This window comes from Lissotriton vulgaris, chromosome 7 (genome assembly GCF_964263255.1).
Source record: "Lissotriton vulgaris chromosome 7, aLisVul1.2, whole genome shotgun sequence".
NCBI lineage: Eukaryota > Metazoa > Chordata > Amphibia > Caudata > Salamandridae > Lissotriton > Lissotriton vulgaris.
In genome coordinates, this window is record NC_141695.1 from 1,069,890,932 (window position 1) to 1,069,913,534 (window position 22,603).

The window sequence follows — 22,603 nt, forward strand, 5'->3', positions numbered from 1 at the left end:
CTTCACATCAAAGACCAAGAAACTGATATGTGGTGTCCAACATAGATCCCTCCGCCCCACCCTTTTCAACATATACATGACACTGCCGATCACAAGACATCACCATCATCTCCTATGCTGATGACACCGAACTCATCCTCTCCCTCAAAGTCACTGCGCTGCTCAGAAGGCACCCCTAAAAAGGGGAAATGTGGCTCCCAGGGCCCTATTGCCATCACCTTGCTGGTGAGTGCAGTCAATCGCTGTACCTATCTGAAGGGGGATTGAAGCTCTGAAGCTTAGGCTGAATTGGCATCTGCTCAGAGAAAGTGTACCAGCAGGTTTAAACAGCCTGCCTCACTACTGTGCTGTTCCTATTGCAGGTGTGAGTTTTGGGCCGGCCCCGGGAATAGTGTATTTACTGTAGTAGCGTAATCAGTCCTTATCTGCATACAGCATATCCAGGTAAAGATGTGCACAGCACAGACTGGGACAGTAAACCCTTGGGTTGCCATTCAAGTGCTCTTTACTCCCCCTCCTAAAAAAAATCATTAAATAAACATTTAATATGTTCATGTTGTGGCTGAATCATACTTTTCCCATGTATTCTGCGTCGAGGAGTAGGTTTGTCTAAGTGATAATACTTGATTTACCTGTCCTCCTGTCTTTGTAAGTGGCACTGCTTTATGATGAAAATTGTTTCCAACAATAAAAATATTTCCTTTAGTTTATGGGCACCTTGCCCTGTATTTTCAACAAATCAGACTGTATATATAATAAATTCCAATCAACTGATAAATCCTCTTAATCCAATTTTTTTAGCCCATTTCATTTGATGTGTAATATATGTGCCCGTTTCACGAAACAAATTGGATTTAAAAAATGTGTCTAACTACAGTATTTATACAAAATAATCATATTGAGCATTGTTGCTTTTGTGTGCTAGTTACATGTCAGTATTAAATGTCACTAGCTCTGGCTAACTTTTACCTCTTGAAATCTCAATTTCAGATTTGCCGTGTTCACATAGCCACGCCACGGGTGAATATAAACTTTACTTGGCTAAATGCTAGGGAGAAAAAACATGTTAAAAATCAAAAAAGGTCAAATCAACTCATCACATTCGATAAATGAAGTTAAAACTAACGAGACCATACACTGTCAAACCTGTCAACAAAACGTCAAATGATATGAATTCACTTTGTGCATCACTATAACAGGAGTACCAGAATCCCCTCTATGGATACTTGTGATTTGATGTGTGTACTTTTTGTACAGCAAATATTTACAGGATTATTAATGTAAAAAATCCAAATAAAGCTCAGTTTGGTAAGATGTGTGTTTAAGCATCGATCGCACGTTTAATATTTAGTGATAGTTACTTAGTGTCACTGTGTACATCTACTTGTATTATTGCAACTGTTGATTGGAGTTGTTTTGTCTCAACTTAACCCCCAAACTGTGAAGAGGCCACGTGATTGCACACAATAGTGCATGCAAATAGCTTCTCAAAGCTCTTGACGACATTAAATTGATTCCTTGTGTTTATTCACCCTAACTCCTGCAAAGCAGCATCTCGACTTACTGCATCTTACAAACATGTGCATCACTGTTTCTTCCCTCTCTTCGGATGCTGATGTGAGGAATGCAAATGAAGAAAATATTCTTTTGATGTGATTTATTCGCTTTGCATTGCTAGATTATTTTCAAAGAACACTATCAAGTCATAAGATGAACTATCCACAGCTTTAAAAGTAACATAAAGGAACTTAAAGATGAAAAGTACCACCAGAATTGCAATAAGAACATTCACACGTTTTCAAGCTTTGATATTTTTCCATCAAAGTACACATAATCAATGTAAATTATAAACACACTGCAGCATAACAAATCCTTGGACAATAGATTGTTGATGGGTTTTAGTGTAATCGTTTTTGAAAATTAAAGGCAAAAGAGTATATATACGCAGTGACTCAGTGAGTGTGATTCCTCGTGTGGCTTTTTCCTCAAGGTTAAGTATCATATGGACTTTGGCAATGATGAAAAACACCTTTCATAATAGACATTCCTTCATGCCTACAGTAACAGCGGAAAACAGATAGGCAAGACTTCTGAATTAAATCAATGTTATGTTCGAGTGAAAGTGAAATGCAATGGTGCATTCTTTCTTTTCGGATATCATATGTTGTTTTCGATGAGTTACTGTTTTTCCTTTTCTGTCCAGTTGAGCAATTAAGCAAAAAGGCAAACACTTAACAACATATATTTTGAAAAACAGGGTCCGATGCTACATGGCATTTAAGTAAAACACTAGCATGGAAATGTTAGAACGATATTATTCTACATAAAAATAAATAGGTTTACTTATGTTTACCATAGACGTCCCTCTGACCAGGGAAACACCACATAAAACAACTTTCTGGGAAAAATACAAGAACTGCAAAATAAATTTGGCAAGACAGAGGCGGGATGATTGCATTAATAGCAAATTGTGTGCAATTGAGTAGCTAACATTTTACAATTGCAGACAAATGTCCTTGATACTGTTCATAAAGTTCTACATGGTTTTCGAACTTTAGTGGAGTTTATGCAGGAGGGATTTACCTCTAATACATGTACATTTAATATGACAAATGTAAAATAATTACCTTAAATTCTGTCTCAATGTTAGCTAATCTTGCAAGCTCGTTGCTCAGCTCTAAAGCAGTAAGTACAGGGTCTTCGCTGGAGAGGGCGAGGTAAGCCGCACTTGCCAGAGCCTTGTAGGCGTTCATCCTTGACCGAGAATGGCTGAACGAGTCCCTCCTCTGCTTCTCTATACATTCGTTGCATTTACAGAAGTAGTCGTGGGGTCTTTCTATCCGTGCCCCTTTGATGAGCAGAATATGAACGATCTCATACTCTTGACAATGTGCCGCCAGTATTATTGGGGTGACATCGTGAGAAAAGCGGGTTCCATCTTCATCGTAGGCGTAAAAGTCATCATCTCGGAGCTCCTGCTCCAGAGGGCTCAGCGTGAGACGCTGCCCTTGAGCAAAAGCGGGGTGACTCAGTATTGCTTCCACTATCCTTACGTACCCTTTGCTGATCGCCAGCAAAAGGGCATCCCCGACTCTGGCCAAGTTTTCCTTTTTCAGGAGGAGTTCAGTTACTTCTAAATGCTCGTTCCCCACTGCAAGCTGCAATGCATTTTGGCCCATATAATCAACACAATTGAAGTTCAATGTTTTGGACTCTTCCAGCATTTTCCGTACGACTGGTATGTTGCCATATTCAGCCGAATCTAAAAATCTTTCTTCTTCTGCAGTCAAACTTGTTCCTTTTTCATTGAACATATAGGCGGGGCCTCGGATCGCCTTCCGCCCCTTTTCCCGCAGCGTGGTATGCCTTCGATGCATCTTTTATGTCTGATTGGAGTTAGTCTTGGAAAAGAAAAGAAAACAGAAAATCAATAAAGATACATTCAATTCAAATTGTTGTAAAAAATTACCAATTTAAATTGCAATCTTTAACTTAAAGAAAGTGAGGATCGTGTCATAAAAATACTGCTAGCACAGAAAATAATCTTGCATTGATTCCAGAATTATATATGTAGAGCTGCTCTGGTAGAAAAACGTCATCCTCAATGCTGTGCACATGACAGTTCTTATCAAGCAAGTGCTGTGAATTATTCATTATTCAATGAAGATTCCCCATTATTTATATCACTTAATGGCATATTTACAAAACAATATTGGAGCATGGTGCTATGCCAAATTTGGCAACGCCTCGCACTGACATTTTTTAAATGCAGGGATGCGCAATATTCACAAAAATACGGCGCACCCTGTGTCTTCCCTAGCATTGGTACAAAAAAAAATTGCCTATCGCCAGCGCAGGCAACCTTGCCGCCATGTTGCAGCTGCAAAGGTGTCTGCACTACAGGGGTGATTGCTTATGTGCAGGACTTGACACCTTCCTGCACATAAACAATAATGGCGATTTGCTCTTTGTATGTGTGCTGCAGAATTTATTCCCTGGCGTTCATTTTTGGAATTGCCTCAGCTTGTAAGTCTGGGGTAGAGCCAAAAGCAATGGGTGTGGAGGTGGAACGGTCACAGCAACACCTATTGCATGCCCCTTTGTTGCAGAAGACTGCAGCAAAAAGGGGCATATTTACAAGGTGGTATTAAGCCATGTTAGGTGGCTTAGTGTCACCTTGTAAATATGGGAAATGGTGTTAGGCCACTGGAGCATCCAAAAAAATCACACTCCTGTGGCGATAGGAGCTTGTACATAATCCCCCTCCCTCCGTTTTGCCTATAAAGCCATAGCAATATCACAAAAACCCAAAAAGACGAGAACCTAAATGTAGTGAGTTGCAAATACATACTCATGAGTCTGACTTGTACAGGTTTCCTGTTAATTTGACTGAGGAAGCTAGGCATTGTATGCAACCACACCTTTCCAAAAAGTGAAGGAGTTGTATCTGTGCTCCTATTTGATGTTGGGTTGCGATTCGATCCAGAGGAGACTTTCTTTTCATTAGTGTTCAGATATTTATAGAGTTTTCCTAACCAGATTACCTGTGATGTAACCAATTTGATTCAGAAGTATGTGGTCTTCAGAACTTCTGCATTCTGTGCTCCACCAAACCTTCACATATCTGCAATTTGTACAAACCCTTTATGGTGAGGTGAAATTTTGTAAGAGAAGGTCATTAACCAGAATTCCGAAACAAGTATTTTGCAGAAATAATTTGCAATCGCATTCGCATTCGCCTAATTTATATGATAATGTCACAACCCATCACCAAAAGTAGCCCTAATAGGGAGTCCAATGGTTCAGTATGATTAGGTGAGTCTTAAACATTCTGCCTTCACTTTATTTATTTATTTATTTATTTATTTATTTTTCACATTTCTAGAGCGCACTGTTACCCAGAGGTGTCCTGGCGCTATACAGTGAGGCAAGGCCATATGTGTGATTAGCTGGAGTCTTCCTTGAGTACCAAGTGGACTTTTTTCATAAACAGATTACAGCCTGTCTTTCTGCTGTTGAAAACTGATTTTCATTGGATTTCTTAAAATTGAATTGTAAGAAAACTGAGAATATTTTTTCCTGCTTTACCAACTATATCAAATCCTTCTCCAATTGATTTATTTTTTATTCCCATAACATTTGCTTCCTCAACTAGGAAATCTTGGAAACATCTTTGATTTATCACTCATTTTTTTCAGAACAATTCTCATAAAGTATCAAAAATTGCTGCTCTTAGCTGCAGCATATCCATTAAGTCAAATCATGTTTCTCCTTCTTGTTGGTCACAGTGCTTCTTCAGTGTTTGTTTTCCCCATATTAACAATGGTTCTTCTTATATGTTGACCTCCTAAAGTATCTGCTCACTCCACTTCAGTCTATTGAAAACATTTGCATTCGTCCTCGTTTCACTTTTGACTATTATACTGATGTTTCTCCCTATCAGGATCAACTTCGATGGTTACACTTTTCTTTTCAGTTCAGGTTTTTGCTATCTTTGTACCATCTATTAGTGTCTACATTTACTTGCTCCATCATTCGTATTTTCATTAATTTCTGTAGACACGCCAAGGGGCCCCTTAATTGGAATGAGGTAATGATTTTATTCTGTTCACTACACCTATGATTGATTTCTCTGACCAACTGAAATTCCTATAGGAGGTTTAGTTCCCTTTATTACAATATGGCTTTTTTGGGATGTCATAATCACACTCGGTTATAAAAATGGCCCACTGTGTATCTGACCTGTCTCCATGATATCTTCGTGGTATCCTCAACTGTGCCATGCACTGCTGTGGGAATCTCTTGCACAGTTGCCCCAATAGGGACTTCAGTGATAACTATGTACTGACCAATCTTGGCATGTGCATGGGAATCAGTACTATGTATTATACTATCATACTTGTTTTGCCTTTAGTAGTTTTGTTCTCTTGGAGGACACTTTTCTCATGCACATATACCAGTAGTTGTGTGCTAGTGGAAATCTGTGATGTCAACTCCTCTGGGCGCAGTTGGAGGTAGCATATCTGACCTCCCAGTAACAGATGCAATAATTCAGAGCTTACCTCATGCTTGCAGGCCTTCCATGAGGAGATCTGGAAATTGAGCCAGCAGGGATATAGCTCAGAGGAAGAAAATCCACATGTCCAAAGATGCGCCCCATAATTAAGCAAGGTACAATTGAGAGAAATTGAGTTGTGCTTGGGCACAGAATGAGTGGCAGTCGGTGTCCCACGCAGCTTGCTGGTTGGGTTTATGTTTTGCCAAGTAAAAGAAACATTGACACAAGGAGTGTGCGAAATGAATAATTTTAGATAGCAATACACATTTTTTCTAGAATTCCACATATTTGTGAAATACATATTGCCAGTATCTGACAAACTTTTCACTGCAAGAAAATACTTTGCATAAAAAGTCATGAAACATAATGGGAGGAGATTGGTTCGAGGACAAATTGTTTTATTCAAGGAGAAAAAGTCTCCTAGCAAAACATTTGATACTGGAACTAGTTTCCAGGGGGTAAAAATTGTCAACATTTTCCCCTTTTCTCATCTCGAAAGGCACACGTTTTGCACTTTTCAGCTAAAGCAAAACAAGGCAATTATATGAGATGACTCCAGAGTAAACAAAGTTTTGCACAGGTCTACTTACAACTTTAGCAATGTATAGCATATTGGTGGCTGACACCAGTGAGTTCTTGTGACACTGATTTTTGTTGTTGGCCCTATTGTGTCACTGAACCTTGTGTCCATATTGTGTCCTACTTGGCATGGTTGCTCCATTCTGTGTTCAAAGCACTGGAGTGAAGTATAGGCGCCAAGGTTCTGGGATGTCTGACAGAGGTGCTTCCTTTACTTTTTGGAGATGCTGGGTGGGAAACAATGCTCCATTATCTGTCATGCCTGGTTTCAGGTGTGAGTGGCATCAGTTGGGGAAGTAGGTTCGCTGAGGTTTGACTGAGGTAGTCGTGAGTGGTTGTGGAATGGCAGCACATATATTTCCTATTGGACTAATGTGCCTTTAAAATGAAATTCTACTCCACCAATAAGCATGTGGGATATAAGATAACATGAGCGAGATGACGATTTAATGGAGTTATTGGCATGGCACTTCATCCCAGTTATCATTCTTTGGAATATTAGCGTGAGGGCATTCAGCCTGCCCTGTTGTCGGTGATATTGACTAACAGTTTAGGGGTCAATAAGATGACAGGCAACTACGGAAATGTTAGTGAAATACCAAAGGGTCATATGTACTAAAATGCTAAATCACAGGGTTGGAAACTGCTAAATAGCTTTTTGTCATGTACTAAACCCATGTTGTGATTCAGAAAATGGTTACCGAAAGGGAAATTGGGATCAGAAAAGGATACTGAATCGCAATTTGGAAGGGGAGTGTTTAGGGTATTCCTTCCAAATTGTGGTTCCGGATGAAGTATATCAATAGTTTATGACCACAATTCCAGTTGCAAACCATTGAAAAGTTACCGACTCCTCAAAGGACGATATAAACCCTTCACTAAGGGTTCCCCTTTGTGAATGCTGGTACAGTTTGGTAGTAGGAGGAGGTCTAGGGTACAACTGCAAACTCTTTGCAGAAAATTCCTAGAGGTGTAGATTTTTGGATGAGTGTGGCTATGCCAATTGGTATAAAATAGCAACAAGTCATTCCTGCAGAGTAGCAACGCAGCAAAACATAGCAGCATTGTACAGCAGTACAGTACATTTGAAATTTGAAAGAATGCATCAGTATAGTGCAGGTAAGCAGAGCAGCTCAGCACTTATCTTCTACAAAATAAGTTTTTGGGAGAGAATTTAAAATCCAGCTCAAAACTCTCACACTCTCTCCTCATTGTTATCCCTAGCATCACTTCAACACAACGAAAGTAGTTACAAAAGTCTTTCATCAGTTTGCCTGACAGTGTACTTCATTTTCAATGCAACTTAGATAGGATACTTTCCACAAACAACGCTCTTCCTAGTAGCCACATGTGTGTAAATCACTTAACAAGGGTGATTTCATTACTGTTAGGCAAAAATCCCATTCTATAGCATCCTATCAAAACCTGACTCACCGCAATACAACTTTCAATGTCGCAAAGCAGATTTCTCCCTATATTATATGACCCAGAAGGGTTCACCTTGAAATGCTTTTTGTAAATGTTTTCCTCCTAGGCAAGTACAATTTTGAAATACAAATTAGACATCCAAGCTGTTTTCAAAAGCTATTACAGGGAGCAAGATGAGATAACAAAGGTAGCATACCTATTTCTCCACTGTCACCATTTTAAATACGTGATATAAGCTCTAACATTCACAAATAGCCAACATTCCAATAAATGTCTTATCTCTATTCTTACATTTATATTATACGTTTCTTCATATATTTCTACCCTTATTTTTAAAGGAAATTCCAAACAGATGTTTTCTGTTAGAATCTTGATTATAAATATACGAAAAGGAATCATAAGCCAGGAAATAGATTATGCTGGTGCGCCAAAGGCATGTCCCTCTGTACCTGTGCTCACCGGAATTGCTACTTAGTACTGAAATCAATCACGATTCCTCCTTGGCTGCATTCCTTCTCCTCATATCCATTCAGAGTACTTCGCATGACTTAAAGAGCTCATCAGTAATCCTCAGACTCTTTTTTCGAAGCTTTTCATCCTCGGGGATTTTAGCATCTGTACATAATGCTGTAATAGCCCTCTAATTCCCAAATTAACTTCCTTGTTTTCTCTGGGCTAAAAAACAACTAGTGAATATCTCCCCTTATAAGGCAGGGCATGTGCTTAACATTATCTTCACCTCATCAAAATATAATACATTTTGATAAACAAAAGATCTACTTTAAACTGACCACTTGCTGGAAATTTATGCCATCAGTAATGTCAGCAAGCAGTACGCTGATCCTCCCAAGGCAGAAGTTTCTCATCCTAATTAGAAGCTTATTACCTCACAGGTCTTTAACAACACCTTCACCAGAAACCTAAAAGCTATGAAAATTACCTTGCTGATTAAGGGCGCTAAGCTCAGTGAACAAAAATTCCATATAAATCTTGGTAACACTCTTTACATTATTGCTCTGACAGAAACTACATTTATTATAAAAATATCTTGTCTGTCATTTGTATACTGAAGCCCTAAAAGAGGAAAAAAAGATCCTAAAAAATGAAAGGCTATGGCAAAAATCCTATAAATAATAGAAAAGAGCGAGGGACCCCTTGTGCCACACCAAGGGAATAGGGTACTACCAACAAGTAAAAACAAATTGTCCCTTGGTTCCTCTACACTAGATTGAGAGAAAGACTCTACTCCCGATTAAAACACAGTTACCAATAAAAACATTGCTACAGCCCATGTGACAGACTCAGATGATGTATGCCCCCAACCAGAAATTATCACAATTTCTTTTAATTAAAAATACATTATCCAGCAACACATTCCACCAGGGCCGCGGAACACAGGGCGGGTGCATCCAAGTTTGCAGGGGGTGGAAACCTGCTATGTTACACAACAACTACGAGTCCAGTAGGTACACTCACGAGGTATTTCAAAAGGGCTTTTATTATTCGCATACACGTTTCAGCGTTTAGCCTTCATCAGTGCGGTAAAAGCCATGCATTCTCTGACACAGCGAGAGACCATTTAAACAAATGTGTGGCCTGATTGGTTTAAATGCGGCCAATGGGAAGACTGCCACTCCCCTCGGAGTTCGTAGTACTGTGCTTTTTTTAATGTTCAAAATACAATTAGGTAACAATAACCATTTTAGACCAAAATACATTATTAAAAATATTTAAAATAATCCAACACATGCTATGCGTCTCAAGTTCATTTGAAATGAAAACAATTTCCTCACAAATCTAATACAATTTATAAACTAAAGACAACAAATACAAAATGATAAGAGAGAGAAAAAGGAAAGACAGTGTACTTTGTCATTCAAATAAACATATCCATTAGAACCATTTTGTAACTAGGACCTGATCCAACGTTTTATTCATGTATCTACAGATCCAGTCACTTCCACAAATTATGTAAAATTGTACGTCAACGCGTTTTGATGGTTTTACTGATAATAGTCCATCTCTTTCAAGACAAGTAATATAAATCTCTCTCTGTGTTCCACTATATAATTGCCCCCGACCTAAATCCTGTGTGAAACCGATACATGTAAATGTCAGAGCTTGACTACAATCAATACAACATCATACGATATAGAGGCTAATAAATAACACATGCCTTATTAATTTAAAACAAATCATAACAGTTAGACAACAGTATTAAAAAAACAACATCACTACTCCTAGTGGAATTTTTTTTTAGCAATTTATCACAATCTCATTCTCAAGACCTACATCGGCCTACCCAATGGGCTGCATGCACATAAATACTGAAGAAACCATGTACCAGTTCATACTTCAACACAGTATTATAAAACCACAGGAACACAATTATATTGTAATTTGTTTAAAAAGGACCTCCGAGAAAGTAGGATATATATTCTTGTACTAAGACTAGTTGTTTAGCTTTGTACAAGCTGTAGGCACATATAGTATCTGCCGCCTCCTCATGAAAACCTAATTTCGCCAAGACTCCTAATCATGCGGATATCCTATCGTGAGATTTGGAAAAGAGTAGCCATAGTCAACTCTTCCCATATCCAGTCGATCCCATTATCAAAATAGAATAGGTCTAAAAAATACATCCCACCTGGTTAATTCCTATTCAACGCCTCGTTCCTAGGACGTTCTGACCAGAGATTAGTAGGTCATAAATCACCTTGACCCCTCTATATGGTAGTTTTTTCTCCCTTTTTATTGATGTTCGAATCTATAAGATACAATTATGTCAACATGAGCAAATAACACGTTATTGGGTCCAAATTTCCCCACATGTGTTTAAGTTTTATTTATCGAGATATTCTCACCTCGTCATATATATTTAAGGCTCACCATTTCAAGACATAACCATCGTCATATATACAGAAATGGAAGCTGCGACGTTTAACGAGTACTCATGCCATCTCTCTCTTTGGAACTGTATCAAGATAAAACGCGAGGAGATTGACCTATTTAGAAGCTTGGAAAATATCCCCCCATGTATCCCTCTTGCTAACTCACCCTTAGTGCCAAACTTTCCTTACCTCTAAAAGACAATACAACGGAGCCAAAACTGGTTCTCCTCTTTCCGGCGGGCATTCAGGGATGACAGGAGAACGGCAAGTTTAAATACCCGTCGGTTCATCTAACTCTGGGAGCACTTCTAGAAAATTTAACATACTCAGGTGAGTCTGGTAAAATTTCAAAACCTAATCAGATGAACCTCTGGAGGAGGATGAGGTCAGCTTCGGCATTGGTTGGTTTTTGGGGGGGGGGGGGCGGGGGCAATGTCAGAACAGTGCGCTGCCCGGGGAGACTTGAGGAGAAGCCTGGGACGAGTGGAGGAGGACGCTGTGGTGAGGAACTCAGCTTGGATTCTCGAACAGAGGGGGTGAGGTGCAGGAGCTGGAGAAGATCACATGCCAAGGGAATAGTGGCTTTGTTGATGGAAAGAGACTCACTCTACATGACTATGCAGTCTGACAAAGAGAGGGAGAAGGAGAGAGAAAGGGAAGACGCAGCAGCCATAGAAAGAACAGGTGGTGTTCAAGCAGGCTCAGAGGCACGGGAGAGCCAGATAAGGGTATTGTAATTATGCCAACTAGTAAGGGATCCCCCGCACTCCAGAAAAAAAATAGATATCAGCTGAGGTCCCAACCCAAAACAAAATACAGAGGTAGTAAAACCAGTATGGGGGAACAGGCGACTAGGGAGATGGTACCAGTTCCCCCCTCCCCCAAAAAGCGACAAAATCTGGGGGGAGACAAAAGCGGTGCAATTGAAAAATCGATTTGCGTTATTAGCAAATGAAAAAAACGGGGACGGTCAGTGTGACAACTAGTGTGGGATCCAGGAGGCAGTCAGCAACGCCAATTCCCTCCATATTACAGCTACATCCCCCACTGTGTTAACAATGGCGCCAACCTCAGGTGTTAGTCAAACACAAGGTAGTGGCAGTACCTTGGAGGAGGGAAAATATGGATAAAACACAAGGAGCAGAAGGGGTAAAGAGTCAGGTTGAATTGATGTTTCTGAGTTTAAAAAAAGAAATGTTCTCGAAATTTGAGATTTCTGAGAGCAACCAGAAAGGGATTCATCATAAGTGTGATGTCCTAGAAGATAAACTGTATGATATCGCTTCGCAAACTGGGGCATTGGAGAGTGAGATGAAGATCCTCTCAGAAGCAGTATCAGAAAATATTAAAGATCTAGAAAAAATAAAAGTGCAGAATGGAACCTTGCAGGAGGATATGGAGAGGCTTGAGATGCAGGCAAGGCAAAACAATCTAAGAGTCCTTAAAGTCCCGGAGGGTGCAGAAGGTGGAGACATTACGGCTTTTATATGCAAAATGCTGAAAGAAGGAATCCTGAGGGATAGACCAGATGTAGAACTGGAGAAAGAGATTTAGAGAGTCCATAGAGACCCCTTCAAGCTAACTCCTGCTAGAAAGGATCCGTGGAAAATATTGATTACCTTCCTTACGTATGCGGTTAAGGAGTTGGCACTGAGAAGAGCTCGGAAAGATACATCCTTAAAATATGAGTCATTCAGTTACCAAATTAGATTAGATCTTGGAAAAGAACGTCTCAGAGGCAGTGGGAGCCTGGGACTAGAATGGGCAAGTTAAGAAGTTGGGGGCCCAGGTCCAAATAAATTTTCCAGCCATGCCTAAAATAATGTGGCTAAATAAAATGCATAACATTAGCAGCCCTAGGAAGTGGACATAATATTGGCGAAGATGTAGATATGAGTTCCATATAGATAAACCAGGTTAGAAACTGCATTGTGTTGGTAGAGATAGACATTGTGTGTATTGGATAGTGGAAAATAGTTAAAAATAGGGGGTTTCTTAAATGTTTTCATTTATTTGATGCTTCCTGCTGCGAGGTGGACGGTCTCGAATGGCGGTTTCGAACCGCCAAAGGAGTAGAAATTAGGGTTTCCTGGGGAGGGTGGGGGGCACAGGATGTAGGGAGCAAGGGGAAAAAAAGAAAAGAATTACAGCCAGATTCATCAAGCGAAATGCCAGTGCAATTTTTGGATTTGGGATTCATCATCCCAAATGCAAAAATTGCTAACAAAGAATTTGCATATTTGAGAGGATTAGCATTTAAGGAATCTCTATTAGAGATTCCTTAAATGCTATTCATGAAACATTTTAAAATTGCGAATTCGCAATTTAGGAGCGCTATTTAGCACGAAGTCAAACCTCGTGGTGAATAGCAAAAACTTAGAAAAATGCATTTAAATGCATTTTTCTAAGTTGCATGTTACACACACACATGTCCTTTGGACATGTGTGTGCACAACATCAGTGTAAATTCACATTTCAGGGGTGCTACAGGGTGACCTTTGGACACCCCTGGCACCCTTGAAATCGCATCCTTATTTGCGATTAGCAAATTGCTAATCGCAAATAAGGAATAACTCCCCATTCATTCATATGGGCTTGGCCCATAGGAATGAATGGGGAGTTATTCCTTATTTGCGATTAGCAATTTGCTAATCGCAAATAAGGAGGCTGTAGGAATCGCGATTTATTTTGCGATTTCTACATGATTCCCGATTTGCAAGTCCTTAATAGCGATTCCTTAATAATCGCTATTAAGGACTCGCAAATCGGGACTTTGATGAATCTAGCTGATAGTCCTCATGTATGCGTTTGGTTCAAGGAGGAAGAAATCAGGACGTTATAAAGATAACAGTTTTAAATATGGATAGGTTCAATAAAATCAAACTATCAACATGGAATGTGAATGGGCTAAGGAATAGGAGAAAGATGTCTCGGGTATCAGAAATTTTAAGGAACAGCGAGGCACACGTTATTTTCCCACAAGAGACCCATTTGGGAGCACAAGAGTGCAAACAGAGTTATAGTAAAGTAAGATGGGTCCAGGAGGTGCTCTGTTCTGAGCAAAGAGGAAGCACAAGGGGAGTCACATTAGTTATAAGAAGTAAGGTAGGAATAAAAGTAGTTACACATGAGACAGACCAGTCAGGGAGATGGTTGGTGGCTACTATAAGGTTTCAGGATAGACCCTTGGTTTGCACAGTATATTATGGACCAAATGAAGATACTCCGGGAGCACTTTTAAAACTCGAAGCTTGTTTGTTAAATACAACAGCACCGATCGTTATGGGAGGTGACTTTAACTTAGTCTTAAATAAGGAAATAGATTGCACCTCGAAATAAAAATATAATAGTCCCCCTAAAATGTATCCAAGTTTAAATAGTATGGTGAGAGAGCATAACCTGTTGGATATTTGGCGAAGTAAGAATGGGGAAACTAGAGATTTTACTTTCTACAGAAATACAAGCACCATTCACAAATTTACTATTTCCTTATAGACCAGGAGTTGTTTACAGAGGTCGAGAAGATAAATCATATTTCTGCTGTAATATCAGGCCACTCAGCAGTCGCCATGACCCTGGGATTGCAGCAAAAAGAGGCTCAGAGAAGGTGGACATTAAATAAGACAATACTACTAAATGAAGAAGTGATTTGTGATCTAAGGGAAAAGATGGATAAGTACTTCAATTTAATATGGGAATAGCTAAGGATCAGATAGTTTGAGAGGCTTTTAAAGCGTATCTAAGGGGTGATAAACAGATCTATAAGGCAGAAGCAAGAAAGGTTTCATTAACTGTAGTGGCAATAGATGCTGCCAAAGCATTTGACCAAGTGAACTAGGCATACTTGTGGGAGACCCTAAAAAGTTTTGGCTTCCCAAACAATCTAGTTAAGACAGTGAAAAACCTATACCTTATTCCCAAGGCAAAGGTGCTGGTAAATGGGGATCTAACAGATTGAAATGGCATAACATGAGGCACTAGACAGGACCGCTCTTGTTTGATTTGTATATTGAGCCTTTTGCCAACTGACTCAGGGCATACACCTCAATTTCTCCTTTTAATTTTGGCGGGTTAGAAATCAAACTTGCCCTATATGCAGCTGACCTGCTTTTATAAACGACAAATCCCCAAGAAGCAATTTCAAGTTTAATAGAGAATGCGGAGAGATTCAGCAAGGTCTCGGGGTACAAAATCAATAAGGAAAAAACAGAAACCTTTATGGGATCTGGGGGAAAGAAGCCAGGGGTCAAAAACCAAATGAGATATTTAGGGGTACAGTTTCCCAGAAACTAGAGGACATCCCTGTAGTTAACTGGAAGAGAGTTGGTAAGGAGGCAATGAGTTCACTTCTACGATGGGCAAACCTCCCTTTAAATATCTTTGGGAGGGTGGACCTCGTTAAAAATATTATTTTACCAAAAATTACTTTCCTCTATAACTCTATTCCACCGTCTTTCAGGAAAGAAGATAGAGGTAAACTACAAGGAAAAATAGGTCGTTTTATTTGGTCAACAAAAGGTCCAAGAATAGCTTGGAAAAAGCTTAGACGATGGCTCGCCATGGGTGGGTTGGCGCTACCGGATTTACTAACCTATTGTTATACCTTCCACTTTAAAAAATGTTGAATGTTGACTAGCAAGACTGATACTTCATCATTAGGATTATTATTTGAGGCTCTGTTAAAAGATGCGGTGCAAGGTCAGCAACATTTTCTTTATAAATATGTAGACCCAAAGTTCTACAAGATCTTAAAGACAGCTTTAAAGACTTCGGTCTCTATAAGAAAGAGAATGAAGATTCTGTACTATGCAGCACGGGCCCCAATCTGGGACTCCCCCAGCACCCCTGAATGCTTGAGAGACTAACTCAGTCAGCCGTTGAAAACGGGAGATATACATTACTGGGAAGATCTAGAAAAGGAATCTAATTTAGTAAGTTGGGAAGTGCTCAATAACCCAACAAGAGGGAAATTGACGCGGTTTAAATATTTTCAGATGTCCTGATGGTGGGCTACTCAAAACTGGCCTCTGGAGCAGGAAAATTCGAAACTGGATCAAGTAACCAGAACAGACAAGTTGAAGAAAGAAATAGCTTTCTGGTATTGGGCCCTTTTGGGCACAGAGGATAATGTAGAAAATGATTATAAATCTTTGGGGTAAAGAATACAGAGATGAAGACGTCAATTAACTCTGGTTGGATTTGTTTGCCATGCTGCATGCTATAGTAAAACCAGCATCGCTTAAGAGGAATCACTTCTACTGGTCTCCATAAAAGCTATCTAAAGTCACAGGTAACACGTATAACTGCTCAAGGTGTAAGTATTCTGTAGCAGACGATATACATATGTTTATGAAGTGTCCAAGCATTATACCCTACTGGATGGGGGTATGTAATTGTTTAGAAGAAGTGCTGGGGATACCAATAGAAGTATGTACCAGTTTGATATTCTTTGGACTTACGAATGACTATCAGTTGAATGCACCTATTTCAAACTTTACATTTTATGTGATAATTTTAGAGAGACAAGAGATATGTAGGCTGTGGAAATCAGAAACTCCCCCAACTTTTGCTGAATGCTTAAGAACATCAATTACCAGTGAATCAGACATGGTGTGTGACCGTAGAAGTAAAGTCATGATTTGGTCTGATTTTATGGATTGAAGGGAGAAAGCAAGTGAGTCCTATGATTAAGCCAAGTACACTATTGGTCCTGGCCTCCTCAGTAACATTCCGGGGTCCCCAAAGTGAACAGGAGAGGGAAATGGAAACAGTATCATCTTTGTAGGGAAGCTCCGTTCTCTCTATGTCCTCCGAGGGTTGGTACAGGTTGGTATGAAGGGATAGGAAAGAACCCTAACAAGAGTGTTGGCAGTATGAGGACAAAAAAAAGGTTGACATGTCTAACTGTTGCCATTTATTGTACTTAATAAATAACATACCCCACAGTATGTTCCAATATTGCATCTAATGCTGGGACGGTCTTAATAAGAGACTAGGTTTTGTATTCTATATTGCTATATATTCAGTTGAGTACCTTTTGCGGCAGCCTTGCTTGTTGATCCTTGGTAACTCCTTTTTGTAATGACTTAAAAAAAGTCACTAAATTAACCTGTGCTTAACCCTGGGAAGCTTGGCACAAAAAGCAGTCAGACTTAACATAGAGGTAATGTGTAATGCATTTATGCAGCACACAAACAATAAATTAAAAACAACACAAGAAAAGTCCCACACCAGTTTGGAAAATAGAAGAACTTTGAATAAATTATTTGACACCAACATGACATAAATCCAATCAGTTGTAGTGAAGGTATGTATTTTAAAACTTTTATGTAAAAACTAGCAACCAAAGATGTTAGAACTGGGGGTCTCTAGTTGGCAGAGGTAGGTACCACTGTCCAAATAGGGACCCTTGCTTCTAGTCAGGACAAGGAGATAACCCTCTCAGATAACCCCTGCTCGCCCTCAAGGTAGCTTGGCCTGAGCAGTCTAGGCTAACCAGAGGCAATGCGTTAAGTATTTGTACCAACACTCACAGTAACACAGTGAAAACACCACAAACTGATTCCACGACAGTTTAGGAAAATAAAGATATTTATTCTAAACTACACAAGACCAAAAACGTCAAAAATCCAACATACACAATGCAAGGTTACGGTTTCAAATGAGTTCTTCAGGTTGTAATCAAAGTTCTTTAAGGTGTGATCAAATGATCCACAGATGCGTGAAAAGTTCACAGTTGCGTCACGTTTACTCACAGTACCCTTTGGATGCAACAGAGTTCCACAAGCAGGAAGCTGGTGCGGTGGAAACAAGCGATGCGTTACTCCTGAGACCCTGGGGAGGCGATGCGACAGCCCCGCTGCAGCAGCGGGCGTGCGGCGACGAATCCGGTCTGTAAGGGGAGGAAGGCAGCTTGCGTAGATTCCGGCGCGTAGGTTCCGTGGGAAGTCTGTTCTCGCAAAGGCACGATGCGCTGATCTCGTAGGGCTGCGACGATCTCCGGGGCGACGATGCGCAGGCCAGCGGAGACCCTCTCTCTCGCAACTCCTCGATGTGATGTTTTCTGCGACGATGTTCGCAGCGACGTGATGCGGTCCGCAAGCAAGCGGGGCGGCGATCTCACCCAAGCGACAGGCTCTGCGACGACACTCGCAGCGATGGTCGATTCTCCCGCACCGGTCTGGTGCGTCCCGCAAACGAAGGGTGCGACGGCTCCGGCAGCGATGTTAGGCGCTGCGCCGATCTCGACCTTCGTAGCGGCGGGAAACTTCTCGCACTGTCGGGGATGCGCTCCGCAAGCGAGCGATGCGACACTTCTCAGCTTCACAAGTTTCTCAGCTTAGTCTCAAGCTTCCCAGCTCAGGTTCAACTTCTAGAGGCCCCACAACTGGATCAAGCACTCTACGAAGGACAGAACTCTCTCAGCAGAGTTCGGGGAGACTGGGGGGTGAAGTCCTTTTGTTCCTGGGACTTCGGAAACAGGGAGCCAGCTCTTCTCAGGCCCTTGGAGACTCCTTCAAGACAGGGGACACAGCTCACAGCAAAGTCCTTCCCCTCTCCTTGGCAGCAAAGCGACAGCAGGTCAGTCCAGCAGAGCAACAGCAGGACAGTCTTCCTTCTTCAACGACAGCTTTCTCCTTGGCAGAGGTTCCTTCTTGATTTCCAGGATGATCTAATTTTCTGTTGTCAGGGGTCCTGTACTTATACCCCTAAAGTCTTTGTTCTCTCAGTGCATGGGGGCCCTGAGCCCGGTCTGAACCAGTTCTGGGTGGATCCTGAGCACCTTGACGTGCTGGCTGCATCTTTCCTTTCAGAGTGAGGGGCAGAGTCCTCCGCCGCCCAGCAGGAGGTGGAGCCAGCATTGTGGCAGGCAGGCACAGCCCTATTCAGCCCAGGTGCTAACTCCTCCCACCACTCAGGTAGCAATTGCTCCACTCAGCCTAGTGCTGACTCATCCAGCCTCTGGGGGGATTCCCCAGCCCCTGTCACTCACAAACCAGACAGTCAATACACAAACCTTTCCAGGCACGCAGAAGGGTCAGACAAGAGAACAGCAACTTTCTAAAAGTGCTGTCCTCAAACACAGGATCTAAAAACCACCTTTCCTAAAAGATGCGTTATTAAATTCTAAGTTCAGGGATACTAAATACTTATGTCCTATTTTGCTCCTATGGGAAGAAATGCCGTAACCACTGTAGCCGGCATCCCCCATGTTAACCTATGGAGCAAGATAGCCTTACAATAGTGAAAAACGAAAATGGCTGTAATTCACTACCAGAGCATGTCACCTGCACTAGTACATGCTCTACCTTTCACATACACGGCACCCTGCCCAGGGGGGTACCTTGGGCCTTCCATAGGGGTGACTGATGTGCACGAAAAGGGAAGGGTTCGGCCTGGTCAGCGGGGACGCCGACCAGGAGGACATGGCAGTTCTAAACTGCCCGTAGGCGCCGCAGTGGCAGGCCCGAGACACCGTTTTAGGGCTACTCCTGTGGGTGGCACAATCAGTGCTGCAGGCCCACTAGTAGCATTCGTCATCACCGGCCCTGGCACACCCTGTGCACTTTACTAGGGACTTCGTGGTGATACAAATATGCCAAACATGGATATCCAATCATGATAATAATTTACATAGGGAGCACTTACACTCTGGCACTGATCAGCAGTGGCAGAGTGTCCAAAGCATCTAAACCAGCAAAACGAATCCAGCACAGCATCAAAAATACAGGAGGCCGAGGCAAAAGATAGGGGTAATCACGCCAAAAGATGTCAGGTCTAACACGTGTCCCCTCCAGCTGAAAGTGGGGAGAACTACCCACCCTCTTGGGAGTTCTCTTCACTAAGGCGGAAAAACCTGGACAGACCATCAGCGTTGGCGTGTTCTGTACCAGGGCGGGGTTCCACCGTAAAGTCCATTCCCTGTAGGGAGATGGACCACCTCAACAGTTTTGGATTTTCACCCCTCATGTGCATTAACCACCTGAGGGGCCTGTGGTCGGTCTGAACACGAAAGTGAGTCCCAAACAGGTAGGGCCTAAACTTTTTCAGAGCCCAGACCACAGCAAAAGCCTCCCTTTCAATCGCACTCCACCTCTGTTCCCTGGGGAGTAGCCTCCGACTAATGAAAGCTACTGGCTGGTCTCCATTCTCCTCAGTGGCTTGTGAGAGTACTGCTCCCACACCATGCTCTGAAGCGTCCGTCTGAACTATGAACTCACTGGAAAAGTCAGGTGCCTTGAGCACCGGTGCTGTGCACATTGCAGTCTTCAGGGCCTCAAAAGCAGTTTGGCAGGCGTCAGTCCAGTCAACTCTTTTGGGCAACTTCTTGGAAGTGAGTTCTGTCAAGGGGGCGACAATGGTGCCATATCCCTTGACAAACCGTCTGTAATACCCGGTGAGTCCTAAAAAGGCTCTCACCTCTGTCTGGGTCTTGGGGGGCTCCCAAGCCAGAATGGTGTCAATCTTAGCCTGTAGGGGCGCCACCTGGCCGCTCCCCACCTGGTGTCCCAAATACACCACAGATCCCTGCCCTATCTGGCACTTACTGGCCTTGATAGTGAGGCCTGCCTTCTGCAGAACCTTCTGGTTAACCAGTCTCTGGAACGTGGCAGGGGCATTCTTCAACCCAAAGGGCATGACACGGAACTGGAAGTGCCCCTCTGGCGTTGAGAATGCTGACCTCTCTTTGGCCCCGTCAGTTAAGGCAATCTGCCAGTACCCTGAAGTCAAATCGAACGTACTGAGGTACTTGGTAGCTCCCAACCGATCCACGAGCTCATCAGCTCTGGGGATAGGGTGTGCGTCAGTCTTCGTGACCGCATTGAGCCCACGGTAGTCCACGCAAAACCGGAGTTCTGGCGGGCCACCGGGGGTAGCAGCTTTCTTGGGGACCAAGACCACTGGGCTAGCCCAGGGGCTGCTGGAGGGCTCAATCACCCCTAGCGCCAACATCTTGGAAACCTCTTCCTTGATGCTGGCCCTGACCTTGTCAGCTACCCTGTAAAATTTTTGTTCACAGGCAGACTGTCTCCAGTGTCCACATCATGGACGCACCAGTTGGTGACTCCTGGGGTCAGGGAGAACAGAGAGGAGAACTGACCCAACACTTGGCGACAGTCATTCTGCTGTTCTGGGGTCAGGGTGGGCGAGAGGACCACACCATTCACTGACCCATCGTGCTCCTTAACTGCCAGGAGGTCAGGGAGAGGATCACTATCCTCTTCCATTCCTGCATCTGTAGCCATGAGCATGGTTACTTCAGACCTCTCAAAGTGTGGTTTGAGGCGGTTCACGTGCAAAACTCTCAGGGGCTGCCTGGGAGTCTTCAGGTTAACCAGGTAGGTTACCTCACTCTTCCTTTCCACCACCTCGTATGGCCCAGACCACTTATCCTGGAGCGCGCAAGGCTCCACTGGCGCCATCACCCACACTTTCTGCCCAGGTTGAAATTCGACCAGAGTGGTATTCTGGTCGTACCATCTTTTCATTTCTTCCTGGCTTGCTTCCAGGTTCGCCTGAGCGAGCTTCCTGAAGCGTTGTGTCTGGTTGCGGATGGCCAGCACATAGCTGAACACATCCTGGGGGGTTTTCCCACGGGACTTTTCCCAACCCTCCTTCACCAGTGAGAGAGGTCCTCTGACAGGGTGGCCATACAGGAGTTCAAAGGGACTGAACCCTAAGGACTTCTGAGGCACCTCCCTGTAGGCAAACAACAGGCATGGTAACAAGACGTCCCACTTCCGTCTCATGGGCTCCGCTAGGCCCATAATCATACCTTTCAGGGTCCGGTTGAACCTTTCAACCAGCCCATTTCCTTGAGGGTGGTAAGGAGTGGTGAACTTATAAGTTACCCCACACTCCTCCCACAGAGACTTCATGTACCTAGAGATGAAGTTGGTACCCCGGTCGGAGACCACCTCTCTGGGGAACCCCACACGGGAAAAGATCCCCATCAATGCACGGCCCACCACGGGTGCTGTGATTGTCCTGAGAGGGACTGCTTCCGGGTACCGGGTGGCATGGTCCACCAAGACCAGGATGAACCTGTTGCCTAAGGCTGTCTTGGGGTCCAGGGGTCCTACGATATCTATGCCCACCCGCTCGAAAGGGGTGCTCACCACTGGGAAAGGTTGAAGGGGGGCCTTCAACTTCATTCCAGTCTTGCCACTAGCTTGGCAGGTTTGGCAGGATCTGCAAAAGGAACCGACGTGCTTCCTCATCTGGGGCCAGTGGAAGTGGGTGACAAGCCGGTGTAGGGTCTTGTCTTGCCCCAGATGTCCTGCGAGAGGCACGTCATGAGCCAGACCCATTAGGAAGTTTCTGAAGCACTCGGGTACCACCAGCACACGGGCTGCACCGGGCTCAGCAAACTTAGGCTCGCTATAAAGTAGGTCACCTTCCCAGTAGACATAGTGATCTTTGACTGCTCCACCTGCTGCCTGATCTACAGCCTGTTGCCGCAGACCAATGAGGGAAGGGCATTCCTTCTGCTCCCTGCAGAACTCCTCCCTGGAGGGACCACCTTCTTGCTGCCAATGGGTCAGCTCAGGTAGGTCTCCCAGTTCGGCCACCTGTTCCCCTGTAGGCTCCAAGGCATCCCCCTCAGGTTCTGCTTCCTCCTGGACCGTGGGAACGGCTGGGGCTG

At 43.0% G+C, this 22,603-nt stretch overlaps 1 protein-coding gene across 1 annotated transcript in view; it reads right to left on the bottom strand.

The window, feature by feature from the left end:
- The window catches only part of TRPC7 (transient receptor potential cation channel subfamily C member 7), a 1,554,154-nt gene that overhangs the window by 1,295,379 nt on the left and 236,172 nt on the right, over positions 1-22,603 (bottom strand). Inside the window, exon 2 of the mRNA XM_086931521.1 lies at positions 2,628-3,401. Coding sequence (XP_086787647.1) covers positions 2,628-3,377 — 750 coding nt within the window. The 5' untranslated portion in view covers positions 3,378-3,401. The remainder of the gene's footprint in view (positions 1-2,627; positions 3,402-22,603) is intronic.